The 12,088-nt window shown below is 37.9% G+C and overlaps 1 protein-coding gene across 8 annotated transcripts in view; it reads left to right on the forward strand.

The window, feature by feature from the left end:
- The window catches only part of Pgant9 (polypeptide N-acetylgalactosaminyltransferase 9), a 293,850-nt gene that overhangs the window by 256,117 nt on the left and 25,645 nt on the right, over nucleotides 1–12,088 (forward strand). For all 8 annotated transcript variants that reach the window (XM_076622866.1, XM_076622863.1, XM_076622864.1 and 5 more), the window contains 2 exons: nucleotides 8,471–8,640; nucleotides 11,638–11,951. In XM_076622866.1, coding sequence (XP_076478981.1) covers nucleotides 8,471–8,640; nucleotides 11,638–11,951 — 484 coding nt within the window. The remainder of the gene's footprint in view (nucleotides 1–8,470; nucleotides 8,641–11,637; nucleotides 11,952–12,088) is intronic.

A 12,088-nucleotide genomic window follows, 5' to 3' on the forward strand; every position in this document is an offset into this window, starting at 1 on the left:
AACATTAATCATGCCGGTGCATCGCGGTAATTCCGTGGGACCTACTAATCACGGGGCAAGACCAATTAATTCGCGGCGACGTGCGAGAGGGGGTGGCACCGAGTGGACAACGCGAAGCGACCGTTGTCTGCGTGCAAATTTTCGTTGTACTTGCGTCCCTCTTCGAAACATATTGTTAGAGAAGGGCTTCGCATACTTCTACGAAGATCTCTCCGTGATTTAACGCGCGTTTCCTGGTTTTAATTTTGCTAAAGCGGGCGGAATTCGTGTTTGATAAAATTTTTTAAAACGGGTTTAATTTAGATTCTTGGGATTTGTTAAAATAAGTAAAAAGAGGAGAGCGAAGCTCGTTGGAATGAACGAAACGTAAGGCAGATCTTTAATTCTTAGGACAAATGTAATTTATTATTGGTATCGATTTATCTTCGTTTTAAAATTATTCGAGGACCTAACAATCATCGAACGTTTCTCGATAAAGCTTCGTAAAGAAAATTTTGGAGCTCGTTCGTTACTATCTTTCTATTCCATGAAACAGCTAATTATTCCAAACTTTCAACCACCGGTGTGCGTAACTCGCAGAATTCTCCATTTATTCTAAAATTACTCATGCGAAACAAATTCCTCGATCTCCTTCGTATTCTTCCAAGTATCGCCACAAATCCTCCTTCGACATCTTCTCTTCACCAATAAACACACTTGGAGACCTAATAATCCTCGAACGTTTCTCAGTAAAGCTTGGCCAATAAGAATTCTGAAGTGAAGCTCGTTCAACAGTAGTAGCAATAGTAGTAGTAGTAGTAGTAGTAGTTCGATTCCCTATCGAAGAGAAATTCCGGTGGTAAGAGCAGAGAGAGACTCTGCTTGGTTGCGAGCTATGGTGGAATTTCCGCCGATCCCATAACTGTCTTACCGTGGCATGAACCGTTCTCGAGTATCCGAGTCTAAAGATTCTGGTTGACGGGCGAAGAAGAGGCACGTCGACGTCGACCGCGTGTCTCTTCCTCAAGGTCCATTAGTCGCGAATCTGCTGCGGTTCCAGAAAATCGTTCAACCTCGATGGCTGTTCGATGTCGTCGAAACGACACTGCTAAGAAAAGGGGGAAAGAAGAAAAGAAAAAAAAGGAAGAGGAAAGACGTAGAAGGAGAGAAGGAGAGAATGAAGGAGCGAAGAGATGGTCTACCAATAAGCAACTGGAAACTTGGACTGGTTCCAAACAGGAAGTAATACTCGGATTTCCAATGGACCTGCCAGCGTCTTCGACAAACTGTGCACTGTCTACAGCAATAGTTTCAGGGCGGTTAACGAGGGCTATTGTCTAGAGATGCCGATAATTATGTTAGTTTGCTGTAAGCCCTGACAGCCTCCGAACGCCGGGATAACGAGAATGTTTCTTCGGTGTTAGGGGTGTCGCTGGATTTGAAATTGATCGCTGGATAGATTGAAAATCTGACGATGGGTCTGATGGATGGTTTAGAGACTGTTTAGTTTGCAGTTTGGTTGTTTGCACGCAAAATGGAGACTCCTGCTTAGGGTGCGGCTTTTAGACGCGATGATAATAATTTAGATACACCGGCAAGTATCAATTTAAAATATATTCTCACAGGTTGAAGGTTTGAAAAAATAATCGAAGATTTAATTTCATTTTACCTGACTTTACCTTCATTTAATTGTTAGTTTAGTTCAAGTTGATTTTTAATTGTTCAATTTATACGGAGAATTTTTTAAGCCCGAACAACAGAATTGCACACGTTTGTTTTGCAGAATTATTTTTAGAATTTGTAATTTACCATAGCCAAATTGAAACATTGCATTCTTGGAACTTTTTGACGGGAAGTTGATTGAAATATGAAAACACAGAGGAAACGACGCATATTTATATATTATAACATCGTTTGAAATTTATGTCGCGTCAAGTAAACTCTGTTAAATGCAAGCCGAGTTAAATGGACGGATATAATTTTCCTATAATTATGACACCCATTACCGCTTGGTTTTATAATTTAGAGACTCCCTGTATTTTCACTGAGGATATATTAGCTAATAATAATTCATAATGAAACTGCGTGTCAGCTAATCAAATTCACGTATATCTAATTATACTGTTTAAAAGTCTAACCTCTGATCAAGAAGCTATTTCGTGAATGAAAAATCCATGCAACAGCACGCCAACATTAAAGCAGCTTCAAGTAAAGTATATTTTAATGTAGACACTTTCTATCTACATTAATTAACCATGAAATAAGCTGCGCGTAATGCACATTGCCTCTGAGCATCCAACAATATTTTTTAAAGTATTAAATGTCCGCTTTCAGAGATAACTGAGATTTTTAAAATGAAATATGGTCCAGTAAAAAGTTATCTTTGCAAGTATCCCCAGTCTCCTGTAATTATCTATGCTGCTATCTATTAGAATGCGCAGTAGAGTCAAAACACGCAAACGATGTTCGTACAAAAGGCTTTTAGAAAATCTACAAGCTTGCAAATAAGAATTAACGACTTTTTTATATTTATTAGTTATAATTAATGATTTCTGACGCTTCGTTTAATTCATTTATCAAGAGGAAACATTTCTTCCAATTATTTTAAAATATCGTTTTCTTTTTTCAATTTGCGTCTTTAAGTCATTGATCCAAAGTATTAGAATTATCTCCATCTATTTAGAATAATCAGGAATTAATTGTCACTACTCTGCATGTCCGATCCAATAAGTTTCCTCCATGAATGATAACAGCGAAATATGTGAGGAAACATTCTCATATTATACCCGATAACCAAGCAATCTAAATTTTCTCGTCGAAGCATACGAAATCACTTTGACATTATAATAAGTCTGACGCAATTTCGTTTCACCTAATTGGCAATTAATTTTCAGGCATTTCGAAATACCATTTTTCACCGGGGAATTACAACGTGTTAGAGTGTTATGACGTCAACTGTCAAGGCGAGATTCGCGAGTCTCGAGGTCGAAAGGTCTCTCTTGACGCGAGTGCCGCGCAAATTCGCTGTCAATGCTTAACGCGGGTGAAGAGATTTCGCGTGTAGAAATTGGATGCAAACGAGAGAGCTTGTTAGCGGCCGGAACCATTCTAACTGGCATTTAGCAGTGACGATGAGCGACACGAGGATGTTTACTCGTTACCGGCAAACACAATCCATCGTAGCCTCTTTTAGACTTAACCTGTGAATGTATATCGTCCACGAGCCTGGTCATTCGGACATTTTATTCGCGGTATTTCTGGAAGAAATTCGAGAAAACGTCTTGAAGTGAATTTTAAGAGCCGCATAGAACGATACGGGAAGTTTTCAATCAATTTTCTTATTTGAAACGAGCAATTTACTTTTTGACAATCTAGAATTTGTTTTGACGAAATTTTAATTGGGTTTATATCGAGCATTTGTTCCGATAGGTTTCCAAAACATAGGAAAAAATAATTTTCACAATTTTTTTTTAGCAATTTTCTTCGTATCCCAATTTCTGCACCCAGACGGACAAACAACGTTAGCTGTTTACCCAAGTATAATGGTTAAAGTTTGCCACTGTGACGATTCGTTTTTTCGTCGTGCTACAGACAGGAGTGCGAACGAATTCGTAACGAAACAATTGAACGACGCATGCAAACAGCAGCAGCAGCGATTCATTTACTAAATTTTAACGAAAGTTTTCCCTGGTGACGACTGTTTCCACTTTGAATTGTACAGGCGTATGCAAAAGGTATGCAAAAAAATCCTTCGTTCGTTTCTGTTTTCAGAATGTATTCACTCGCATTAGAATGCTCTACTCTTTCTTTTTCTCGTTTTCTTTCCTTGTACTATAATACAATTTTTTAAATTTCGCATATTAGAAAGAAAGAAATAAACAAACAAAAAATAAAAGAAATATACTCGTCGATATGAGATACCTTCCTTCTTTTCAGTATAAAAACTCAAATAGCATACGCTTTAATTCTCTCTTTTTTTATTAGAAAAGAAATCGAAAAGATCAGAAACCTGTTTCCGAAATTATTTGAACATAACATTTTTATCATATCGTTAACTGTTAATATCTCAACTTTGTCAATACTAACTCCCTGCATCAAGTCACAGAAATATAATACTTCATATCGTTATTCATTTCGCCACGCTACCGTTTTCGGTTTTTAATGACGATCGTGACAATTTATTTAAATACATTTGACAGCGTGACAGAAAAAAGATAAGAGAATATTTGGAGGCGTGTGATACGTACAGAACATTTGTATTTAAATTACCTTGATGCGGTTCAGTGGGTTGCGCTGATTAAAATCCATAAACTGCCGTTGCTTTCGACGAATCGTCATTGAAAACGCGATCTGATAGAAGAATTTATTGGCCATTTATTGCATCGTTACGTGTCACGAATATTTTGCGATATGGAAGTGAACAATTTTTAGCGACACGTTTGCCTCTTTATTTATAGAGCTCCGATACCGATAAATAGATAAACACAGGAATTCGCACCACATTGTTTATTATTATATGCATTACACGATATTCGAAAATGATTTCACGTATGAAATATTAACTCTTGTAGTAACAGGAAATCCATCGTATTTTACATTATGAATATAGAAGTATGCATATACTTCTACATTGCTTGAATAAGAGAAAAAAGGTTGAATGATAATAAAAGCATTTAGAATTTACTGCTATCTTTGAAAGAGAGTGTATAATTTTGATAAAAAAAATTCCTTTATGTATATTAATCTAGCACACGGGGCAATCCGACCTTTTATTACAATTTCTCATCGTGTTATTAAATCAATTGAAATGTATTATGAATTTTTTAACACGAGCACAAACGGCACGATAAACTTTAATAAAGGTACATTCACAACGGCGCTAAAAATAAAAGATTCATGGAAAAAATTCTAAGCGAATATTATGAGAAACTTATTCAAGTAGACGTTCATTATTCTGATACATTTCTTAATTACTTAAAAATTCCTATGGCTATATGTTTATCTTTTACTTTGATCAAGATTGCATTCTATGGTATTCCTCGCTAGAGCCGAAGGAATTTTAATCAACTGCAAGCCGACCGCAAAATAGATCGAAGTACATTAATCATTCGGTTCTTTGTGCGCGTTAAAAGACGCCTTTGCGCCCTTTCAATCGCTTGTCGAGTTGATTTCTCTTGGCATAATCAGCCTGCCTTCCACCAGAACTAATGGTTTCCTAGATTTCCTGATTTTTCGACTTCTCTTTGAGCTTTCTCGATTCGACTCCGGAGAGAGATGGCGAGAACGAGGTAACGTGGAAACCACACAGCCGATAGACGTGATATACACGTATCAGCGTGTGTGCAGTTAACGTTTCTGACGTTTAGGCTAATGTAGATACACGTTTGGTACGAGCAGGTACCGTGGCTTCCTATCCTCGCGCGTTGCTGTTACTTGAACGTCAATGGAAGCAGCAGATAACGTTCTCGAGATCTCTCGATTAACAGAATGCCCTTTAATAGGACGAAAAACTTCGATCGAAAATGCTTACATATTAAGATAAAACAGCAATTCTGATATTTCTGAGGTGAACATTTTTGCGCTTACATTTTTTACTTGTGTCGATTCAAAGATATTCTGAAGCGTGATATTGAAATTTGCAAGTTGTTCGAAGTTTATCTTATCCTTTCTAGCTATGTAATTAACGCGACACAATGATAGAAATTTTTGCTTTATCGGCCGTGAGGCCACGCAAGGCGTCGAATATATTTGTAACGCGTTCGCGTGCGAAAACTACCATAACTCAAGTTGGTTCGTGTTGGCACGCATTCCTTTCTGCGCGACACGAAAAATACTTCATCACCGGCGCATTCTTTTTACGTTCACGGCCGAAAGTACGCGCCCCATGACCATTAGGAGTTTTTATGGAGCCCCATGAGGCATCAGGGATTACGATATTGCACCAATGCACTAATTGGTACGGCTATCCAGTCTCTTTTGACACGCACGGAACTGGTGTCGTTGCGTGCAGAGATATTTAGGGGATTAAGTACAAAGGAAGACCGGCATTTTAGTTTAGTTTACTCGAGTTCACTGGTATCTCCTTTTTTTCTAGAATTTTAACTGTTTTTTACGTGACTTTTAATTCCAATTAAATAAGAATGAATTCATAAATAACAAGTTACAAATTATGGATTTTCTCATTCGTAATTTAATAACTTTACTGGAAATTTACTTGTAAAATGTTATGGAACATAATTCATTAGTTGCGGTAACTTATAATTTGCACAACTTTACTAACAGTATTAAATTCAGAGTCTAGAATCGATATTTCAAAGCGGAAAGCAACGTAAACCTACTTGAATTCAGTATTTTCAGTTTCTTGTTCGTCGCTAAATCAAAGATCGACCAAATTCAATCTTCGTGACAACTTTTTAAACAAAATTTGTCTCCGACAATTAGGCTGGTTTTGTCCGCCTTACGTCGGACGAAATTCTTCGCCGTTCCGACGCTTTCGGGGAATTAATGTCGTTAAGTTCACGTTGCACGACCAGCAACGGCAAATGAAGTTGCCTCTTTGAGACTGACATTTTTTTTGTCGACGCTCGACGAGATTCCTCTTTGGAAATTCGATTACCCGATCGTCTCTCGTGTCTTAGGTGAAATTTAACGGGGTCTCTCGTTGCCCGCGTTTAACTGGAGATTTCTGCTTCTTATCGAATTAACGTGATCTCGGAGACTTATTATGAGAATGCGTAAAAAAATATTTAAATGAGTTTGAATGGACTATAAATTTATATTTGAATAATCGATCACATTGTACAGATAAATTTGTATGAGAAAGTTTCTATCTAATTGTAATTCGATGGTTCAGTAGTACATGGGCATTATGGTGGAACGAGAAGTCAATAGCCTGATTTATCTCCGGTCGAACTACTGAGAATTGCTTTATTCGAAAATTCATAACACACTGCTATTTTAAGAAAGTGAAACGCTTCTGTTTCTTTTACGACTATTGGTAGGCTTATTCTACTGCGTAAGAATTTCTTTATAAATCTCAATAAAACATTGGTGTTATAATTTTCTAACTGGAAAAAATTGACAGCTCTTATGATTATGATCAACCATAAAATTTATCTAAATTAACAATTAAATTGTGCTGATTTATAATTATATTTGATATACGCGTGATGTGTTTTTTACGATGATGATGCCGCTTAAAAAATGATTTATCCCTGACGCGAGCAACAGTTGAAGAGGTCACACGTTAAAGCATTTTTTTAGACCGAATGCTTCAAAATTTGGTTTTCAATTTGATCCTAGCTTAATGCGCGAGCAAATCTCATTAAAAATTCATGAACTTTCCAACTGCGTCATTGCCTGCACCGCCCTTTTTCGTCGGCCACACGAGAAGCTCTATTTAGTGAGAAACTTCTACCGACATTTGCCACGAATTTCGTTATGCTTATGCAACCACTGAGACTATTTTGTTACAATTTTTCAAATCTTCTATGCAAATTTTTCTTTATTAATATATTAAAAGTTTTTTAATAATATTTACATATTTATTTTTATAGATATATACTCAAAGTTTCCTAATATTAATAAGGATTTCGTCGATGCTTTGCAGTGAAAATCAATTGGTTGGAGTTAATAAGGCATAGCTCGCCATAGACCTTTTACGTTAATATTTCTCGTTATTATTTTTCTTGCCCTTTGCTGTTACTTTCTTCATAACGAAAGAGAAGTACTGGCAGACTATTACTGGACTTGTTCTTTCAACATTCTATTATTTTCTTTTACGTATTATCAGAATATTATGGATATTAGAAGATTATGAGAAGACTTCTAGGTTCCAACATTTGTAAAATATAATTTAGAAATCTTTTTACAAGAACATTCTTTTTATCATAGCATATACGATTAAACTTTAAGCACTGGAGAAATAAGCACTGGAGGAAATGTTATGGTCTATAAATCTAACGGGATTACGTACAGAAGGAAACGATAAATGGTAGCTTGACAAACGAACGGACGCACAAATGCACGTAACGACGCCGGAAATGGAGGAACTTGATTGTTTACGGATCTTGTTATCCACATTAGCTTTATTAGCCAATACGATACGGAATCGAACGCTTGTAGAATCTTGGCCTACAGGGACCTTCGAAACGTGTATACACCACCTCCTGGTCGTTTATTTTGCCAACATAGTGGTTCCTAATCGCATTATCGTATTTCGCCTTCCATCGTTTCGATATCTCTTCGCCATGTAATCCGTGTCTTCCAACTGATGCGATGATGGGATTAAGATATTAATGCGCCTCGTTCGAATTTATTCCAGATCGATGCGAAAGGCAATTCTTCTTTCGATGGAAAATTTTTAGACTATTGAGAATCTATAAATTTTTCATTTTCGTCGATATAAAAAGGCAATTGCTCCTATGGTTAAGAGAAATTGAATTGCAATAGCTTTGGAATTTTCCTATAGAAATATTCTTTTCTGTTTCAGGTGTAAAGAACCTGGAAGATACTTGAAAGACCTTCCTCCCACAGCGGTGATAATCTGCTTCCACAACGAAGCCTGGTCAGTACTGCTGAGGACGGTACATTCCGTGTTAGATAGATCACCGGAGCACCTCATACAAGAAATAATTTTGGTAGATGACTTCTCAGATATGCGTAAGTGAACAAAATTGTTATCGATATTTAAAAGACTTATATTATAGAATGTTGGCCTAAGATTTTTTCTTTGCCAACTATATCATACGAAATTACCCTCTTACATCGAAGAAACATCACGATCAAACTACGGATAAAGGAATTTTTATCGTGTTTCTCCCTTGTGTTCTTTGATTAAGCTTCGTAATACCGAACGAGGTACAGGCGTAGTATAAGCATCACGTTTTTGTCATATTATGAAAAATACATTTTTATACACTTGTCCCACTCTATTATCCATCGCATATACATTCTTGCTTCAGAATATAAGGAAATTTAACTTTTCGTTTTTTCTTTTTTTTTCTATAATAAAGCTATTTTTATTCATGGGAATATAGTTTGTACCTCGGCTAGTCATTAAAGAAATGTATATTTTCTAACAACGTTGGTATCCGACCGGGGTACAAAGTTAGCAACAACTGGGACAAAAAGAGCGTTCACATTACACGCGTATCCTATCCAGTATTTAATGTCAGATTTCAAACTAATTTCTGGTAAAACGAGGGTTAGTATAAATGTACCAACGAAGCAACCGAAAGTAAAACACAAAACTCTAGCCATTCTTTAAATAAGAGAGAATCGTTGCTGTAAATGGAGCTAGTCGAGGAATGGGAAAATCGGTGGGCTTATACAGATGCTACGTTGGTTCGTTACGTATCGCTACTTGTTCGTCCGAGCAAACGTATCTCTATTCAGGCTCGCGGGGTGATTCGTTATCGCGGACAGCGTTCCGTAGCTTCACGATGGATCGATTAATCGCGATCCATCTCCCCCGTGGTGTGCACAGAACCCGTAACGATCGGGTCAGCGTGAATAGAAGGGAAAGCTGGCGTCGACGTGTTGCGCGCGTGTACTCGGAAAATTCCTGACAGCTTGATGCATGCCAACGATGCCGAGACGTTGATATCTTTCCCGGTCTCTCTTCCCCTGCTTCTCTCTACACGTCCCGTGGAAAAATTCGCCTGCATCTGACGCGCGCTTTCCGGCGACCAAGGAAACTTTGACGGAAGATCGATTGTCTCTTTCTGTCGCGCGAAGCCTATTATTTCCGTGGGAAGTGCGTTTTGACAGGCTGCCATTCCTGTTTCCTTTACACAATTTTTTGACAATACCGAGTACACGAATTAGTAAGACGAATCGTACGATTCAAGAGGATTTTTCCACGCTACGAACTTCGCGAGTGTTTTATTGGCCCTGCGAGGCTGGCTGACGAGGTAGATGCGTTTAATTGGTAATTTTTGTTGGGAAATATCGTGGAAGTTTCGCTGATGAAGGATATAAGTTTGTTAATGAGTTCAGGGGAAAAGAATTGCGTAATGTAGTTCCTGTAGAGGGATGAGATTCGTGATGAATTATAAAGAATTTTACTCTAACGAAGATAAATTATGATATTTAGTAGACTTCCAGTTTCAGACGGATAAAGTATTCGCAAACATTTCAAAATACGAGTCTCTATAGAGTCTCTTTTGCTGGCAATGATTTAATAGAAAATTCGTTAAAACGAAATTTAATGCAATTAACCGAAGCTATTACCAGTCGTCTATAACCCAATGAATAAACTGGAAGAAACAAGATCTTTAGAAACCTCATCTCCAAAGGACAAGACAAAGATTTCCCTTTCTTATATTTACATTTCTCAGCTCGTTGAAAGAGATAGCCAGAAGCGGAGCGGCCGGTTTATCGTCGGAGGTGTTCAGATCGAATTAACGTGTCGCCGGATGGAACGGACAGATAACTAACCGTAGTCACGTGTAACAAAAGGGGGAAAAGAGGGAAGAAAATAAAAATCGCTGGGGAAAGCCGACCAGATTAAGCTCGCTTGACAGCAGGCTAAGGAAGGCGCAACGTGTTGGAAACGATAGAACAGCCTGTACAATCCCTAAATGCCGAGGATAAGCTTCTGTGCTAACCGGAAGTCAGGCTTACAAACATAGTTAGCGAGCAGCATGGGTCGACGTTGTGACCTATTACAAAACCAGTTAAATTAATTTTATCATAGGAACAGGAAACAATGAACTCCTTGCTCGCTTCTTGGTCTTCGTATTCGTGTTTTCCCTTCTTTTTATCTGTTTTCTTATCTGTCGCAGAGAAGTGTGAAATAACATGGTTGTAATAAAGACGATTTAATTAATAATAACAAGGAACGTGTCTCTTGTCTTTGCTATCTCGAGGTTAAGTTGCAACGTAATATCGCCACAGGAGAAGAATGAAAATAATCTGGCATTTTGTAAGCTTTGATGATGGGCTAAGTAAGCTCGTAACGTGATGAAAGCTCTGCCGTTATTGGCAGAAGAAAAGGTAGAAAGATATGACTAGAACCGTGAGACAAAAAGTTTCGAAATTAGAGGTAAAATACTCTTTCGGTAAAATAATCATCCAGCTGTTTAAATGTCGTTGTAAATTCGTTTAATGATGTCTTTAATATGATTCGTTAGTTTGCAAATAAACTCGATGAGGATCGTTACATTCGCACGGGTATGATACTTCAAACCTCTGTATAGTATCCGCAGTTAAACTAATTAAGCTCAGTAAGTGAAGGCTTAGAGGAAAGGTTCTCATATAGCTATTCTAACGTAAACTAAATCACGAACGTCTACTAATTGCTATCCCCAATGGGTCCCCATAATTCATCAGATCCCGTAAATCTGAATTTTACGTGTAACTATGTTGGACGGTATACAGTTGCTGCATCACGTAGCATCTCGGATTATATCCCACAAAGGATAATAAATTAATAGACAGAGCAATAAAATTTTGGAATAACCTTACTAATCCTACAAACGTGCTTTTTTAGTACTTTATCGTGGTTTTGCAGTCCTGTAATGGAATCGTTTATAAATCCTAATGAAGATTTTATTATGTCCTTACGAATATCTCGATTTCCTTTTCACAAGCATAAATATGCAAACGTTTTTTTATCTACTTGGTCGCTGAGTAATCGAATTAAAAATTTCACAGCACATCTGCAGCGTCAACTAGAGGACTACATGATGAACTACCCAAAGGTACAGATAATCCGGGCGCAAAAGCGCGAAGGTCTTATCAGGGCGCGTTTGTTGGGTGCAGCAGCGGCGAAGGCACCTGTACTGACATATTTGGACAGCCATTGCGAATGCACCGAAGGCTGGTTGGAGCCGCTTCTCGATCGTATCGCTCGTGATCCGACGACAGTCGTTTGTCCTGTGATCGATGTTATCGACGACACCACGCTCGAATATCATTGGCGGGATTCCGGCGGTGTGAACGTGGGTGGCTTCGATTGGAATCTGCAGGTAAGCAGAAATTCCTTTCGCCGTTATTTCGCGGAAACTATTCGCAATGCCGAGTGGCGATCTCTGCCGATCAGGGATGGGTTAATCGCTGGTAAAATTTGCAAAATTATTGCCGGAATTTCGATGATTGCGCTTTC

Source organism: Bombus vancouverensis, chromosome 11 (genome assembly GCF_051014615.1).
Source record: "Bombus vancouverensis nearcticus chromosome 11, iyBomVanc1_principal, whole genome shotgun sequence".
NCBI classification, from domain to species: domain Eukaryota; kingdom Metazoa; phylum Arthropoda; class Insecta; order Hymenoptera; family Apidae; genus Bombus; species Bombus vancouverensis.